The sequence below is a fragment of the Geotrypetes seraphini genome, chromosome 4, assembly GCF_902459505.1.
Source record: "Geotrypetes seraphini chromosome 4, aGeoSer1.1, whole genome shotgun sequence".
Lineage (NCBI taxonomy): Eukaryota > Metazoa > Chordata > Amphibia > Gymnophiona > Dermophiidae > Geotrypetes > Geotrypetes seraphini.
In genome coordinates, this window is record NC_047087.1 from 196,976,950 (window position 1) to 196,996,025 (window position 19,076).

At 43.5% G+C, this 19,076-nt stretch overlaps 2 protein-coding genes across 2 annotated transcripts in view; one reads left to right on the forward strand and one right to left on the reverse strand.

Moving 5' to 3' along the window:
* CDH23 (cadherin related 23) overlaps positions 1 to 19,076 on the reverse strand; it is a 1,673,137-nt gene that overhangs the window by 223,237 nt on the left and 1,430,824 nt on the right. The window lies entirely within an intron of this gene.
* VSIR (V-set immunoregulatory receptor) overlaps positions 998 to 19,076 on the forward strand; it is a 123,835-nt gene continuing 105,756 nt past the window's right edge. The window contains exon 1 of the mRNA XM_033942781.1: positions 998 to 1,213. Coding sequence (XP_033798672.1) covers positions 1,108 to 1,213 — 106 coding nt within the window. The 5' untranslated portion in view covers positions 998 to 1,107. The remainder of the gene's footprint in view (positions 1,214 to 19,076) is intronic.

Below are 19,076 nucleotides of genomic sequence, written 5' to 3' on the forward strand. Positions count from 1 at the left end.
GCAAATTTGCTGCAGTAGTTCCGCTATCTCCTCCTTTAATTCCTTCAGAACCCTTGGATGTATGCCATCCGGACCCAGGGATTTGTCAGTTTTTAGTTTTTCTATCTGCCTACGAACGTCCTCAAGGCTCACTTCTATGGATGTTAATTTTTCTGCCTGACTTCCGTTGAAGAATTGCTCAGGTTCCGGTATGTTGGACGTATGTTGGATCTTTGAGTTGATATTCAAAATGGCTTAACTAGGCAGGAGCACTGGCCATTCCCAAATATTCAGGGGCACTTAACCAGATACTGCTGCTGAATATCTCCTCTGACCAACAAAACACTAACTGGCTAGGGTAGGAGTGGTCTGGAATCAGAGCATGGGCAGAGCCAACACTTAACCAATTAGTGGCAATATTCAGTCTGCTAAGTGAGTGGATAAAGTTAAGGTAGCTGAAAGGCTATCCTAACTTTATCCACCAAGCCAACCATGCACACCAATGTCAATGTCGGTTGGTACACAGTTTCCAGGTTGCCACACTAGCCCGTATGTTCAATGCTGGAAGCCGGCCATGCCCTGACTGTGAGTGGCTTAGAAGCTGCTTCCCACCATGGGCTGAATATTGACCCTTTTATGTAGATAAGATCATGCTTGTTTGATTGCTTAAGTGGATGCCACTGGCATGTGTAGGAAAAGCTGTAGTTTTATAAAGAGAAAGTACACATATTCTGCCATGCTTATCTTACATGGCATCCACTTAAGCAATCAGTTACAGATTTATTCTCTGTATTGACCAAAGCAGGAATACAAATCACAGAATGCAGAAAGTTTGTCACTATAAACAAACATGAGACTGGACTAACATGTCACCTATGGCTCTGTGTCACTTAACAGCTCTGGATTCCTTTTCTTGTTTGACCTCCTGGGGGAGCTCTGCCTTCTCTGCTGCATGGATTTTTTTTTTTTTCTTGTTTCTGAATATTTCAGAATCCCTTGTTGTCTGTTATGTGAAATTTCCTGTGTTGATTGTGCAACTCAAGCTGACTCTGCTGTACTTTTTGCAGTGTATTGGAAAGAGAAGGCAGGCATGAAAGTACAGAGCTGTCTTTGCAAGCACAGGTGAAGATGGATTTTTCCAGGAGTAAATCTCTTCTTGTGTGTGACATGTGGATGGCCTGGGTGGTGTTCAATGCCTGGGTAGTGTTCAATCAAACTCTGGCAGCACAGCAAGGTAAGTCAGAGATGCTGCTAAACTCCTTTTCTTTCCCTCAAGCATTTACAGTACTTGTAATCAGCACCAGCGTAGGTCCGAGGTGTGGTTTTGACTTTTGTCTTCCCGTGGGGGGTTAATGAATACAGATCACTGCATGAGAAATGCTTGAATAGGACTCACGTTCCTTGAAAGAAAGTGGAAGACGTGAGGGACTTCTAAATGGCACAGATCAAGTCCTTCTGTCTATCTATCTATCTGTCTATCTGCTGTCCTTAACTCTGCTGCTGTTACTTTCTTGCCCTGCTTCACTACCATATGACTCACTTTCTACAGTGTTTTCACAGTGAGTTGGGAAGATAAACAATGTTACTTAAAGTTCATGTCCACACAACAGTTCAAAAGTAGGGTAGGGGTGGATCATGGCATGTATGATATCGCTCGAGTACTTTTTCTGTTTTCAGTTAAGTGTCTGGCGCTCGCTCTGCATTAGACATTTAGCTGAGAACAGAAAAAGTGTTTTCTGGCAGGGTTCCCTCTGGCTGCTGGCAGTTCTCTGACCCTGCAGATCCTCCGGAGAGAGTAACACCAATAAGGCAGGTTCCTTGATAAGAAACAGCAGGAGATAAATGCCCTTTAGTTGAGAAAGTATGGGATATGATTTCTAAGGTACAGTACGCATCTAGTGTGATTTTAATGCACACTAACCACATGCTCTAGCCTATATTAAAGCACAGCGAATGTAAAAAAAACAAAAACCAAAACACAGCCAGTGCAGTAAAAGATCTGGTGCTAATTGTTTAACAGAGGAAGGGACAGGGTGGGGTATGGATGGAGATTGGGCGTGGACTGCACATTACAGTGTGTGCTGGTAGATAGCTTGTGCTTTCAAAGGATGGGACTTGATATACTGCTTTTCTGTGGTTATATATACAGTGGCGGTTAAGTGCAGTGGGGTTAAGTGCAGGCAACACGGATTCACCTGATGCCACTTCATTATATTTTTTTTAAATAATTTTTAGTGATAAAGCAGCCAACAGCAAAACATGAAAACATAAACTACATCGCTATAGTGATCAATAAGCAATAAGCCCAGAACAGTACATCAGTCCCAGAAGGGCAACAGACAGAAACAACCTGAAAACAGAAGTAAGATACCAGAAATTGCAAAACACACACAATCCAAAAGTGCTTCAGCAGAGCCATGATCAATATCGTATCAATGCTCATAGCGCCTGAAAGTAAAAGTATGTTAGAGCGCCTATCTATACAGAGACATGCTTCCAACAGTCTTTGAACTTGAGGTACATTGCTTTTGACTGTCAACCCACCTTGAGTGACAAAACCTAATGCTCTTTCGTAAATACCGGTGTACGTACCACTGAGGGCCAGATTCTCAAAACTTACTATGACTTTAACAATGGATGCAAACCCGGTTCCAGTCGGTTTAGCGTGCCAGTATTTTACCGGCCGATTATCAGAACGGCTCACCGTGGTCTTTTTTGAGCTTCCTAGGAGCCTCCGACTCTGCCATGCAAATGTAGTACAATGAGGTCATTACTATTGAAATGGTAGTAAAATGGACTCATCAATATTTAAACAAGCACTATGGGCAATTCTCTATCACAGCTGGGTTTTTCTCCAAGTGAAGCGCCAGCTTTTAACAACCAAATATTATTGACTGGTCCGGGGGTGCCAGCACTGTGAAAATCGCATCTCAGGCATGGGTTTGTAGCTGTGGCTCAAGATAAAAATTAATAAAAACATACTTTTCACATAAATTATAGTAATATAGCAATAGGGAAAAAAAATCTCAAAAGCACATGTCGTGACCGCATGTCTTATACGTGCTTGTTGAAGCCGACATTTGCATGTCCCCTCCCTTCCCCTCCATCCAATAGCACTAGCACGCCTATGATTGACAGAACAACGTAGCATGCCTCCTATCCACTCCTCCTATCCACCCATGTTTCTTCCCCTCCATCCAATAGCACTGGCACGCCTATGATTGACACAACGATGAAGAGGGAAGAAGAGATACCAATGCCCCCACCACAATGGCACCCAGGGCTTTCCACCTCCAGCCCCTTACTATTGCTTTGGGTGTGACACTATAGCACCTACTTTTACACAGTCAATGCATAGTTAATTTTTAGGCCATAGGTTGACGAAGCCAGGAAGGGTTTAAAATATGCAAGTGCTTTTTATAAACTACATAAACCTGATTCTAAAATTGCATTAAATGTACTGAACACAGTTATGCATTTTTCCTCAGAGTTCTGTTATTTGAGTGTGATTTTGGATCCCCAATTAACCTTTAAATTACATCTGGAGAATGTGATTCAAAAGACTTATTTTAAGTGCGGATGTTGAGTAAACTTTGATTGTATTTATCAAGCTGTGATTTTAAACTATTTCTTCAATCTGTTCTGTTAGCTGGTTTGGACTATTGTAGCATTGTGTATGTAGGAATGACATCCTCTGACATGCATGCATTACAAGTTGTTCAAAATTCCATTATTAGTTGAACTTTTTATGGCATTGGGAAGTATGAACATGTTACTTTATATGTCATATCTTTGAATTGGCTGACCATGGAGTACAGAGTGAAGTATACAGTATGTTGCTATTGTTGGTTTATCTAAGTGTACATCATTTATCACCAAAATGCCTACAGGATTGTGTGATGCCCTATGTGCCCTCTCAACCATTGCGTTCTGCTACACATTATAATTTGGTTATTCCAACTCATAAGAAATTTTGTTTACAGACTATGAGATCTAGTATATTCCTATGTGCAGGACCTGCTGAGTGGAACAGGCTGCCAGAATACATCAAGCAACAAAAAGATTTGTGTAAATTTAAAAAATTGTTAAAGTGTCATCTGTTTTATAAGATGAAAATGGTTAATGCAGAACTTAGATAAATTTAAAGGAGCTTTAAAAAGCTTCTTATTCATTGATGCTTTTGGCTAACTATGCTACTATTCTTTTCTTATTGAATCCCTTAGTCCTTTTGTTTTTTCCCATATATGTTTTCTTTTCTGTATTTATTGTAGTTCTCCCCCCTATCTTTTTGTTCTTATTACATTTATTTTGTGTCTTGTTCGTCTGAATATATTTCGCCTGTTTTATACTGTTTTTGTTTTTAATTCTGTTTTTAATTTCTGTTCTTACCCCTATTTTATTGCTGTAATACATGTGGAGGGGCATAATCGAAAGGGACGTCTAAGTCCATTTACGTCCATCTTGCAAGTCGTCCAAAGTTAAAAAGAGCTTAAGACACATTTTCTAAAAATACGTCCAACTTTTTTTTCATTTTGAAAATTGTCTAATTATACGTCCTGCCGATCTGATCGTCCAAGCCACTAAATCGTCCATCTTTATACCACTTTTCGTCCAATTTTCCGTCCAAGTCCAAAATGCCTAGAACAAGCCCTGTTGGACGTGGGAGGGGTCTGCAAAGTGATAGACTGCACACCCAGACAAGCCACGTAAACAGTGGGGTAACTTACAGGGCACTGCTGTGAACTTCACAAAAAGGGTGCCATGGCTTCTCCTCCATACAGCTCCCTTATAGGTTACAGTGAGCCCCCCAAACCACCTCCAGAATCCCCTAGATCCACTTATCTACCACCCCAATAGCCCTTATGGCTGCAGGAGCCACTTATATGCCAGTACAAAAAGGTTTTGGGGTGTATAAGGGAGTGCACTTGTTTCAATATCAATGCAGTGATTACAGGGGCTTATGGGCATGGGTCCATCTCTCTATGGATCCCTAACCCACCCCAAGATTGTTTAAGATGCCTCTGTGCAGCACGACTAGGCTTTCCTATGCTAGGCGGCCAGGTGATGATGGTCTGGAGGCAGAATTTTAAAGTTATGATTAAAATTTTTATAGGGGTGGGGTGGAGTTGGTGATCACTGGAGTAATGTATAGAGGTCTGTTTTATGTGTTTGCTGTGCTTATCTGGTGACTTTAGATGGGTTTTTGTGATTTAGACCATGTTTTACATGATCTAAGTCACAACGTCCAAGTTCCGTCGATCGTGGGCTGTATAACTTTCGGTTATACATGATCTATGACTAAGTCTAAGCTGGCCCAGGTCCCGCCCAACTCCCGCCCTCGACATGGCTCCCGAAATACCCCATTTAGCTTTGGTCGTTCAGCGGCACTATGAAGGCCTAGGTCATTTAGAAATATGTCCAAAACCCATTTTTATTATCAGCACTTGGACATTTTTGAGAAATGTTCGTCCAAGTGCTGACTTAGGCCGGTTTTTGGACGTTTTTCTTTTTCGATTATGAGCCCCTTAGTATTTTGATAAGCGTTTAACCAAATTTATAATAAACTTGGATATGAATTGGCAAATTTGACGTTTTTTGAAGTTTGTTTTGTTATTTTTTAATTGTATTTGCTTGGTTGTAATCTGCCTTGTTTAAAGGCGGAATATAAATAATAGACTATAAACTATAAATAATTAACTAAGCCCCTGGATTCTTGCATATATGATGCACAATATTGTGCACATGCCCGATTTGCATGCACAATTTAATTGAGTAACAAACAATTAGCACTGATAATTGCGCATTAATAATCAATTAGTGCTAATTAGCAATAAGAATTTATATGTATATCTTGCTAGATGCTATGCTATAAATATGTGTGCATAAATTCTCATGTGTGGATCTGAAAAGGGGGCATGGCCATGGGCATTCCAAGAATTTGCACATGTTGTTAGAGAAAACGTATCCAAGTAAGGTGTGGGGATTTATACTAAGTTTCAGTTGGTGTAAATCTTCATGCCTAAAAGTTAGGCATGGATTTTGGTGCTATGGGCTATTCTATAAATGACACCCAATTTGGAACGCTGTTAATAGAATAGTGCTTAGTGCTAATTTTTTTCTGTATCATATATAGAATTTGGTCCATGAAGGACACAACTTTGGAGCAAGGGCAAATTTATGTGATAGATTTGTGCATGAATGAGGGGCATTGTACAAGTCTGTTTTATACAGGCAGATAGGCAATACAATATTCTTATCATCCAATGCTTTGTAAGATCCCATTAATATCAAACCATTACAATGAAAGATCATAGAAACATAGAAACATAGAAAGATGACGGCAGAAAAGGGCCATAGCCCATCAAGTCTGCCCACTCCACTGACCCACCCCAATAGTCTAGATGCTCGTGACTCGACCTACGTAGGGATCCCACGTAAGTGTCCCATTTTCTCTTAAAGTCGAGCACGCCGGTGGCCTCGACCACCTGCACCGGAAGCTCATTCCAGTGGTCCACCACCCTTTCTGTGAAAAAATACTTCCTGGTGTCACTACTAAATTTCCCCCCTCTAAGTTTAAACGGATGCCCTCTTGTGGTCGAGGGTCCTTTGGGGAAGAGAATGTCATCTTCCACCTCGACACGTCCCGTGATGAACTTAAATGTCTCAATCATGTCCCCCCTCTCCCTGCGTTCCTCTAGAGTGTAGAGCCGCAGTCTGCTCAGTCTCTCTTCGTACGAGAGACCCTTGAACCCCAAGACCATCCTAGTGGCCATCCGCTGAACCGACTCGACTCTAAGCACGTCTTTACGGTAATGTGGCCTCCAGAATTGCACACAGTATTCCAGGTGAGGTCTCACCATGGTTCTGTACAGCGGCATTATGACTTCTGGTTTCCGACTGACAAAACTTCTATTGATACATCCCATCATTTGCCTTGCCTTGGATGTGGCCTTCTCCACCTGTTTGGCAGCCTTCATGTCTACACTGATGATTACTCCCAAATCTCGTTCTACTGAGGTCCTAGCTAATGATACTCCATTTAAGGTGTAAGTTCTGCACGGATTTCTGCTACCAAGGTGCATGACCTTACATTTCATAGCATTGAAGCCTAGCTGCCATGTCGAGGACCAGTTTTCCAACATACGAAGGTCCTTTGTCATGCTATCCTGTAAAAAGCTTCCACTTACTATGTTGCACAGTTTTGCGTCATCGGCGAATAATGTTGCTTTACCCTGTAGTCCTAGTGTCAAGTCCCTTATAAATATGTTAAAAAGGAGAGGACCAAGGACCGAGCCCTGCGGCACTCCGCTGGTCACCTCCGATGCTTCAGATAGGGTACCGTTAACCACTACCCTCTGAAGTCTACCACTCAGCCAATCATTGACCCATGCAGTTATCGTCTCACCCAACCCCATTGATTTCATCTTGTTTAGCAGCCTGCGGTGTGGTACGCTGTCAAAAGCCTTGCTGAAATCCAAATATACTATGTCCAGAGACTCTCCTGAGTCCAACTTTCCTGTCACCCAATCAAAGAAGCTGATGAGGTTGGATTGACACGACCTACCCTTAGTGAATCCATGCTGACTAGGGTCCCTAAGATTCCCCTCATCCAAGATCATGTCCAACTTACTTTTAATTAGTGTTTCCATGAGTTTACATACTATCGATGTGAGACTCACTGGTCGGTAATTCGCAGCCTCCGCTCTGCAACCCTTCTTGTGTAGAGGAACAACATTCGCCGTTTTCCAGTCCAGGGGGACTCTCCCCTTTTTTAGGGAGAGATTGAAGAGCATGGCTAATGGTTCCGCCAGGACATCGCACAGCTCTCTGAGCACTCTTGGGTGCAGTCCATCTGGACCCATGGCTTTGCTTACCTGGAGTCTTGACAATTCGCTGTAGACATCAGCTGGTGTGAACTCGAAATTCTGAAATGGGTCTTCCACGCTTGACATTGCTTCCAGATGTGGCCCTTGCCCCGGTGCCTCGCAGGTAAAAACCGAGCAGAAGTATTCATTCAGTAGTTTGGCTTTATCGGAATCTGTTTCCGCGTAATTCCCGTCCGGTGTTTTGAGGCGTACTATCCCGTTTGTGTTTTTTTTTCTGTCACTAATGTACCTGAAGAAGGATTTGTCCCCCTTCTTAATGTTCTTTGCTAGAGTTTCTTCCACTGCAAGTTTGGCCTCCCTGACTGCTGTTTTGACTGCTGCAGACCTGGTCCTATATTCAATGTTAGCTTCACCTGTTCCCGTACGTTTGTATGAAAGAAACGCTCTTTTTTTCTCCTTGACGAGGTACGCGACCTCTTTAGTGAACCATTTGGGTTTTTTGTTTCTTTGTTGTTTATTTACTGATTTTATGTAGCGGATAGTTGCTTCGTGTAGGGTCAATTTCAGGTTTGACCACATGGCTTCCACATTATCAGTTGCTTCTTGATCCTGCAGCGTCTGATGGACGAATTCTCCCATACGTGCGAAATCAGTGCCCCGAAAATTGAGTACCCTCGTTTTTGTTTGTGATTTAGGGAAGCCTTTCCTGAGGTTGAACCATACCATGTTATGGTCACTGGTAGCCAGCGTTTCTCCCACTGAGACTTCCGAAACACTCTCGCCGTTTGCAAGTACGAGGTCCAGGATGGCCTCGGCCCTAGTGGGCTCTAGCACCATTTGTTTGAGCTGTACTCCCATCATGGACGTCAAAATCCTCCTACTACAACAAGTTGACGCTGAGAGTGTGTTCCAGTCTACATCAGGCATGTTGAAGTCCCCTAGCAGAACAGTGTCCCCCCGTAGTGTAATATTTTCAATGTCTTCAATCAATTCGTTCTTACCTGGATAATCTTCTCAGGAGTCCATACATTAGGCTGAATAATTCACTTACTTATATAGGACTTCTTTACGCTTAGTCATTTGGCTGACAGGAGAAGAATTCCAGGCCTGGAATCTAGAAATATCCAAGGCAGAAAGCAGGTGAAACAGGATGGGCCATACAGTAAGAACCTAATCTTTCATTCTGTTACATCTACTCGGGAGTTTTTGTACATTAGGTGATGTACCAAAGCAATGGCTGATGTCTGGGTGAGACAGAAGAGCCTGCTTGTAAGACTGAGGATCCAAAGGTGGCATCATCTCAAGCCGCCACGTTCACTCTGTAAAACCTTGTAAAGGTATGAAGAGTAGACCAAATAGCTGCTCTACAAATCTCTGCAGGAGGAACTGCCCAAGACTCCACCCATGAAGATACAACACTCCTGGTTGAGTACGCCTTGAGAGACACTGGCAGCTGCTTACCACAGGCAATGTATGCTGACAAAATTGCCATGCAAATCCATCTGATTATAGAGGCCTTGGATGCCGGTCTGCCATGCCTGGACTGGCTGGTTAGCACAAACTGATGGTTGGAAAGATGAAAGTCATTGGCCTTTTCCAAGTAGTGAAGTAAAGCTCCAGTTTCTTCAATATCCTATTCTGCTTATTCGAGCCTGTAGGTTGAAAAGCAGGCAGATGAACCTTCTGGTTGACATAAAAATCAGATATAACTTTTGGAAGGAAGGATGGAACAGCCCAGAGAGCTACGCCTGCCTCCGTGATCCAGAGAAAGAGCTCTCTACAATAGAGAGCTTGCAATTCCCAAGATACATCTTGTTGAGACAACCACCACCAGGAACATTGTCTTGACCATGAGATCCAAGAGGGATGCATCTTTGAGTGGCTCATATGGCACTTTAGTGAGGTGGGAAAGGATGCCTTAGCGGAGGAATTAACTGGAGTGTACCTCTTAGATATTTGGTCACATCTGGGTGAGCTGTCAGCGAAACATTACCACTTTGCCCCCAGAAGCATGAAAGATCTGCCACTTGCACCTTGAGGGAATTTACTGCATGACTTTTTTCCAGACCAGACTTCAGAAAAGCAAGGATCACCAGAATGGGAGCTCAGATAGTTCCACCTGGTCTCTTTCACACCACTGTTGAAAAACCTTCCAAGCTTTAGCATAAACCACCATAGTAGAAGGCTTATTAGCTCAAAGTAGGGTGGCAATAACCACGTCTGAATATTCTTTGCAAACTAGGGCCAGGCACTCAAGAACTAAACCATAAGACCAAAGTGCTCTAGATTCTCCATGGGGACTGGCCCTGACTGAGAAGCCTGTGATGAAGAGGGAGCTTGAGTCTCTTGTCCTATTGAAGACATACTAGGTCTGCATACCACGGTCAGCAAGACCAGTCTGGGGCCACTAAGATCACGATGAGTTGCGATCCTGTGGATGACTTGGCCCATGATGGGCCAAGGTGGGAGGACATAAAGGGGTCCTTAGCTGGGCCAGGCTGAACCAATGCATCCAACCCTAAGCTTTCTGGTCCTTCTCTTCAACTGAAGAAGTGCTTCACTTTCGAGTCTATACAGAAGCCATCAAATCAATTACCAGGCTGCCCCAGTGATGTACAATGAGATTGAACACCCTTTGGGATAGAGACCATTCCCCTGGGTCCAAGAACTGCTGAGAAAGTTGGCCTGAACATTTTTCACTCTGGCCTCGTGGGCAGCAGAAAGAGCCTGCAGATGGACTACTGCCCACCTGAAAAGCATCTGAGCTTCCAGACGTAAGGGAACATTTTTGGTGCCTCCTTGTCTTTTTACATATGCTGTTGCTTTGGCATTGTTGGAGAACACTTTTATTGCCTTTCTTTCTAACATAAGAACATATGAACATAATCATAGCCTTACTGGGTTAGGCCAATGGTCCATCAAGCCAGGTAGCCCATTTTCACAGTGGCCATTCCAGGTCACTAGTACCTGGAAAAAACCCCAAAAGTAGCAACATTCCATGCTACCAATCCAGGGCAAGCAGTGGCTTTCCCCATATCTCTCTCTAGGACCTTTTCTAGAGTTCTCAATGCTAGCCAAATGGCTTGAAGCTCCAGACAGGTTATGGACCACCCCTTCTGATGGTAAGTTCACTGGCCCTGAATTGAGCAGTACCTGCAATGGGCTTCCCAGTCAAATAGGCTGGCATCAGTCATAAGAGTCGCCCACTCTATGATTCGTATAGGCATACCCTTTGACAAGGAGTCTCCTTGAAGCCACTAGCTTAAGCTATACCTCGCTGTCCCTGTCTATGGGAATTGCATCTGAAGAGAATGACGCTGAGGGGACCACCAAGACAGAAGAGCATCCTGGAGAGGCCACATATGCACCCTGGCTCAGGTAAAAACCTCCAAGGAGGTTGCCATGAAACACAACACCTGAAGGTAATGCCAAGCAGTAGGAATTGCCATCGCTAACAGATCCAAAATTTGTCGCTTGATTTTCTGTCTGCATGAGTTGGGAAGGAAAACACAGCCCTGAGCCATGTCAAAGTGAATGCCCAGACACTCTAAACTCTATGTCAGTTCTAGATGGCTCTTCTTAAAGTTGACTATGCAGCCTAAATGGTGGAGTAAATCCAATACCTGTCACACAGCTTGCTTGCAATCCAGTTTGCACATAGTTCTGATTAGCCAATCATCCATATAGGGGTATATACCTGGATTCCAGTCTTTTGGAGATGAACCACAACTACCACCATTACCTTGGTGAAAGTGTGAGGGGCTGTTGTCAATCCAAATGGGAGAGCTGTGAACTGGAAATGTTCCTGAAGTACAGGAAACCTCAAATATTTCCTGTGGCCCGGAATGAAGGGAATATGCAGATATGAAAGGCAAGCAACTCCCCTGGGGCTACTGCTGCAGTGACCGAACGGGCTGTTTCCATGTGGAAATGCAGGATTCTTAGAAATGCATTGATGGCTTTTAGATCCAAGATGGGCCTCCAGTCTTCTGTGCCTTTCTTGGGCACAATGAAGTATCTAGAGCAGTAGTCTCAAATTCACGGCCCGGGGGCCACATGCGGCCCGCCAGGTACTATTTTGAGGCCCTCGGTATGTTTATCATAATCACAATAGTAAAATAAAACAGTTTCTTGATCATATGTCTCTTTAGCTATAAATTACAATATTATTATTAAGACTTAGCCAAAAGGAAAGATTTATAAACTGTAAAGAGTTTTACCTCATGCAAAATTGTCATTTCTTTAATAAGACATTAACTATTTTTTCTGAGGCCCTCCAAGTACCTACAAATTCAAATTGTGGCCCTGCAAAGGGTTTGAGTTTGAGACCACTGCTCTAGAGTACCTGAGCCCAATTTGTCATTGGGGACAGGCTCTATGACCCAAATATCTCAGAGTCTTTGAAGTGTGGCTCGAACCTTGGCCTCTTTTTCCAGGCATTCAGCTGGAGAATTGAGGAACAAATCTGCAGGAGGATGATAAAACTCGGAGCTCTCCACGTGATGTCCATCACCCATTGATCCAATGAAATTTTCTCCCTCTACCTCTGAAACGCCAACAGCCTCTCTCCAATGTGTGGAAGTGCGGCCGCCAACTTGGCATTATTGTGACTTTTTGGAGGATGGGTTGATGCAAAATCCTGAGGGTTGATGGTGTCTGGGATTGCCAAATCGCTGTCTGTAACCCTGGAAGGATCTCGGGGTGGAGGAACTCAGGTTGTACTGGTGAGAACAGTCAGAGGGATGAAAATCACCTCTACTCTCTCCTGGGAGTCAGCACAGCCTGTTCTCTGACAGATACTTAGGGTGACGATTTGTCACATTGGCCATGAGATCATCTAGGCCCTTACCAAAAAGCATCTGCCCTTAAAGGGCAGTCAGCTTAAGGTTGCTTTGGATGCTGAGTCACCCGCCCATTGCCTGATCCAAAGCATTCTGTGAGCAGAAACCGCATATGTTGATAAGTTGCTCATGATCCTGATAATGTCAAATAGGGCATCTGCCATATACTCCAACCCTTCTAGCACCAGCTGGGGGCAGACATCATCCTCTGCAGAGGGTTTCCATCTCAGTTTGGTGTGACTAGCCCTGCAGCAAACAAAGCTGCTGCTGCTGCCATTTTAATTCCCAGAGCTAGAGCTTCAAATTGACTTTTCAAAACCATGTCCACCCTGCAATCTTGTGTATATTTCAGCATAACTCCTCCCTCACTCAGCAGAGCCATGCACTTGGTGACCTGAATCACTGCAGAGTCTACATTCAGATGATTAAACAGCTGCTGGAACTCAGGTGCCATTAGGTACAATCTGGACATGGCTTTTGCAATCCTTAAGGATCCTTCTGGGGTTTCCCTCTGCTCAGTAACTAGGGCAGTAATGTCCAGATATGCTGGAAAGAAAAGGAGGTCTGAGCATTGGAGCCGTGCATGACCATGTACTGGGACGTGAAGAGCTGTGCCTCCAACTTCAACTCCATAATAGCATCCAGTATAAAATGATAGACAGAAACCAACTTGAATAGCCAGTGGATCAAAGGATCATCCCAATGGTCAAGTGCCAGAGAGGCATCTTGGCTGCCCAAACAGGGAACCAGATTCTTCTAGGACTGTCTCCAAACCCTGAGACCTGAATCCTGCCAGTCCAGCTCCAAGTGGTCACTGAAGCTGGGGGTCAGCCTGCTTATATGAGAAAAAAAAACACAGGAAGCGAAGGTGCTCCCTAGATTAACGGTGGTGTACTTTCAGGCTGTGCTGCATGTCCTGGCCCCATTAAAAATGCTCTCCACATGAGATTTACAAATTCTGGGTAGAAACCTTGTGTAGGGGAGATAAACAAACCCTGCAAAACCTCCGACTGGACTTTTGTGGGTTCTACAGACTCCACACATCTGCGCTTTGTGTCATTGGAAAATTTTGTATCCAGATGAGACTTTGTACCCATTTCCTGGACTCACAGTGGTTCCCCAGTCCTGGAGAACATGGATGGAATTAAGCTCGAGGTTCCCTCACTCACTCACATGGGTTTTGGCACACGGTACAAAGACACTCCGCTGGCCATCAGCACAAACTTCACATGAAATGGTGTCAACACACCCTGAAGAATCCATCCCTGTCTATTTTTGTAAAAATTGAGAGGTTTTGAGATGGATAGAGACTTCAGAAAAAAGATTGCTGAAAATCCAAGATGGTCACCAGCAGAAAAATCACACTATAAACGGCCCGTGGAAACTTTTTTGAAAAATAAAAAAATGCTGAATTAGGAGTATGGAGGTGGGGGACCTGAATTCTGATCCCAGAAACTCTCAAAAATGAGGTTTTTGGATCCCCCCCCCCCCACATTTTCTCATAGGAAATAATAGGGCTGTACTTCTGTGAGATTACCTACCTGTCAGCTTTCCTTGCAGCTGGAAGAGATGAAAAGGACTTTCTACCTCAAAAACTTCAAATGACGTCTCCAAATCAGGAAGTCTTTGAGCAGACAGTTGGACCAATCTCGTCTGAGACCTCCAAGGGTTCTTACTCAAGGTAAGCCTGCGCTCAAGCCTGTGAAGATTTCAGAAGGTGAGCTGGCATCCAGGGGAACAGACTCTGAACCCTGAAGTAGCACACAACAGGCTGGCTCCACAGGTCTATCCGAAGTTTTACCTGTAAACTGCAGTCTATCTCTGTGGAACCTGCATCCATTCCTAGGCAGAGAATCCCCAAATAAGGGGTCTCAGGGCATCAAAATCTCAGAAAAAATGAACTTATAACTGAAAATAAGAAAAACTAGGCAGAACAGAGCAGAAACAGCTCTGCACAGTTTGCTTGCAGAAGGAAAAACTGAAGGGGGCACTATACTCCGCTGGCAACGTGGGAGGTGCTGAGAATTGTGAGTAACGCACTTCTGCAAAACCCGGTTTACGGGAATGGATTGATCACTTAATGTACAGACTCCTGAGTAGATGTAACTCCAGGGCTCAACTTTCATTGCTCCTAAGGTTTACGCTCTTCCTTCGTCATCGGTCCATTCTCAAATTCTCCACTGTTTATATGTTTTATCTTATTTTATCAATTTTTAATTTTAGATAATTTATAAAAAATGGGATTTTTCACTTAAGTATCCTGTTATAAGATTGTACAAAAGTTGTGATCCTGTTAAATCACAGTTGTAATGACATTATACAACAATGAATAAAAATAAAATAAAAACCCTAAATTGAAAAATGAAGATTTCAGGCCCATTAAGGATGTTTTATTTTTCATTATAAGTACAAGATTAATATCTGCATTTCAAACAAGTTTGTAAAAATTTACAACAGGGCCCCATGAGTGCACCTGTGGTGAGATACTATTTGTGCCCTGGTCTTTTTAAATCTCCAAGTCTGTGGAAATGTGAGCTTGAACTTTCAGCTGACTTTGTTTATGTCTCCTTTATACAAGCTGAAGTCTAGTCAAACTGGGAACCTTGAGCTGGTGCTTCACTGGTGCCGCCTTGTTCTCAGAGTGTTTGGTTTCACTGTACTCTGCTGTGAAGGAATTACAGATGTATGTTGTTATCCACTGATCTGTTGGCAGAGGCCAGAAGCCAGTTAACTGATTATTTAAGGTTACACAATGTTCCAGTGCTATTCAGTATCTTACTAGGAGAACTGTTAACAGTTACGGATGTGGTTGCAATGCTGCTGAGGGCACACAGAGTGATTTGAACTAGAGAGAAACAGCCTCTGTTTACAAAAGTCTGGCTCTAGGCACAAAATGCTTTTCAAAGTAGGGTCCAGGGCTTTTTTTTTTTTTTTAGAGAGTACTTGGGGGTACTAAACTCCAGCACATTTCCCATTGTTTAGTAGAATTTACCTTTTGTCCCAAGTATTAATGAAAAGAGCCCGTGCTCTGCAAACCCTAAGGGTCAGATCTGTAAACAGTGCCTAAATCAGCGGCGTTTACAAAAATGGATGCCAGCTGTGTGCCATTTACGCTTAGGCATCATTAACATAATCACGGCTAATGATGCCTAAGAAAAAACCTAGATGCCTGCAATGTAGGCCAGCGTATTACTGGCCTACATTGCAGGCATCTAAGTTTTTTAGTGAATCGCGCCTAACGGCTCCACCCCTAACCACACCCACTTAGGCAAAAGGCACCATTAGACATCCTGCAGTAGACACGTTAATGGTGTCTATACTGTGGACACCCACCGGTGCCTACTTTTTTAAAAATAAGTTTTTAATGAGTTTTAAATGATGAGGTCAATTACTGCGTCAATTAGAGCCAATTAAACCAATCAAGTTAGGCAGCAGTAGGGTGCCTACCGCTGCCTAATTTATGGGTTCATAGATGAAAGTGCGCAGGACAATCGGGTGAGGACAAGGCCGCTATGACAAATGCGCACAGGACGTCAACGCGTCAGATTAAAAGGTAACTTTAAAGCGCTCCGAGGGTGTGTGTGGGGGGGAACCCCTGATTTTACTTAGAAGTGTTGGTGCTGCCGTTGGGAGATTTGGAGGGGGGGATTAGAGAGGAAAGTGTAATTTTTCCTCTGTAAGTAGAAGGGGTTACACCCCCCCCAATGGCAGTGGCAACACTTCTAAGTAATGTGTGGGGGGTTTCCCCCCCACACCCTTGGAGCACTTTAAGATTACATTTTAATCCGGCGTGCTTACGTCTTGCGCGCATTTGTCTTAGCATCTTTGTCTGCATGCGATTGTCCAGCGCGCTGTAGTCCTGTCACCAATTTATGACACCGTTTATAGAATATAGCCATAAATGCACACAGAGAGGGTTCAGTAGGAAAAGCAGCGTTTTCAGGCAAACTGCACAGGTCCTCATGAGAATGTGGTGATGTATGCTGCATTGATATAACCAGTGTGTAATAACTCAGCCCTGCAATATGAGGGAGATATGGGCTACAGAGTATGAGCTGTGCATAAAATAAAGATGGAAAACTTTTCTAGGTAGGGGTCGAAATTCAAAGCTGGAAAAAGCTCTTGGTTAGGGTTACCATATTGAGAAGATAAAAAAAGAGGACATATGACCCCGTCCCAACCCCACCTGCCACGGCCCACCTATACCCCTAGTACCCACTAGTAAGCAGAGCAGTAGATCACTGAATCGGCAGTGTCTGAAGATTTGTGGGCCCTGAAGAAGAGGTGTTTATCCATGAAACGATCGTTGTCCTGTTCTATTTGAACCTTTATTGGTGCATGTTAGCATGCTCTTAATATAAAAAGATTTTTTGCCAGCTTTGTTCAAATCACAAAAGTTTTTTATGCCGATGATGTGGAGGAGGTAGGGTCATTACAATGACTCACCATGACCTGAGGCTTTTTCTTTTGTGTGAACAAATGTTTGCAGTGTGAATTGTTTACCAAAGGAGAGTTTGTTATATTTTGTGATTTTCTTTCTCCACTCCTCCTGACTTTAGGATACTGAGCCTATCTTGCATAATGCATATTTGCAAGGGAGGTGTACACATGGGTGGAGTATGGGCAGGATATAGATGAAACTTCCATTTATTTGCATAACTTACAGAGCACTGTAAGTTATGCGTGTAGTTGTCACATTTAGGCACTTGAACTTACACCAGCTCTATGGCTGGCATACATCTCTTCCAGAGATAAGAACATAAGAATTGGCACTGCTGGGTCAGACCAGTGGTCCATAATGCCCAGCAGTCCGCTCCCGTGGCGGCCTTTAAGTCAAAGACCAGTGCCCTAACTGAGACTAGCCTTACCTGTGTACGTTTCGGTTCAGCAGGAACTTGTCTAACTTTAGCTTGAATCCCTGGAGGGTGTTTTCCCCTATAACAGCCTCCGGAAGAGCGTTCCAGTTTTCTACCACTCTCTGGGTGAAGAAGAACTTCCTTACGTTTGTACAGAATCTATCTCCTTTTAACATTAGAGAGTGCTCTCTCATTCTCCCTACCTTGGAGTGGGTGAACAACCTGTCTTTATCTACTAAGTCTAGTCCCTCCATTATCTTGAATGTTTCGATCATGTCCCCTCTCAGTCTCCTCTTTTCAAGGGAGAAGAAGCCCAGTTTCTCTAATCTATTACTGTATGGCAACTCCTCCAGCCCCTTAATCATTTTAGTCGCTTTTCTCTGGACACTTTTAAGTAGTACTGTGTCCTTGTTCATGTACGGAGACCAATGCTGAATGAAGTATTCCAGGTGGGGGCGTACCATGGCCCGGTACAGCGGCATGATAACCTCCTCCGATCTATTCGTGATCTATTCTTAGGAGTAATGTTAGGAAACAATTTTTCATAGGGTACTGGATGCCTGGAATGCCCTTCCAGAAGAGATGGTAGAGTCAAAAATGGTGGGGAAATTAAAAGATGCATGGGATAGACACAGGGGATGTTGAAATAGAAAGAGGATAGCAACACAATGTGACTGTAGAGTTGTTATGTTGGGAAAGAATAATAGAAACTAAAGCTGAAGCTGGATAGACTTCTATAGTCTGTGTCTCACAATCGGCAAAAAACTGAAGATTTCCCAAATCTAGTATGGGGGAAGTAAGGATGATGCCGGAGAGACTTCTATGGTCTGTATCCCACAAATGCAAAAGATTGTATTAGAAAATTTACCCCTTTAGAATCATGATCTTTCTGGCCTCGATGGGCAGGATTACAATATTGAAGGGTCCGCTGTGATATTGAAGTCCCCCCCTATCACAATTAGTTCATAATCATGGTAAAGTACCAGTTTAGAAATTAGGTTAGAGCAAAAACGATGGCTATGTATGATGGGGGCATAGATGTTACAGAGAAGCAGCCAGGAACCCCAGAGTTCCCTCAGCAGCCAAACATATCTTCCTTCCCTATCATGAACCACCTTATGTAATGTGAAATAGCAGTTGCTAGTGAGGCAGGATAGCCACCCCTCTCTGACGTGTACTATAGGACGTGAAGCACACCTCACCTACCCATTCTCTTTTCTCTTTTAAGTTTGCCATGCTCTTGAGAACCAAGATGAGTCTCTTGGAGAAAGGCACCAGGTTTAAATTTTCTCTGTTTTAATTGGCGATTAGTTCTAACTTAACCATATTTGTCTAAAACAATATACACAAAAGACAAAAAATAGTAGGTCGTGAACCACCATTGCCAATGGGTCCCCCAGCTAGGCCCACCCACCCACTCATAATGTTGAACCTTCCACTGTCCAAGTAAATGGTATTCTGATTTCTTCACCTAGGGTTAAAAGAGTTCTTCTTTTAAAAAAAGAGGACACCTGTTCCCACCCCATTCTACCCCCAGTCCCACTCCCAAACAAACCTCACATGCGCAGACACCA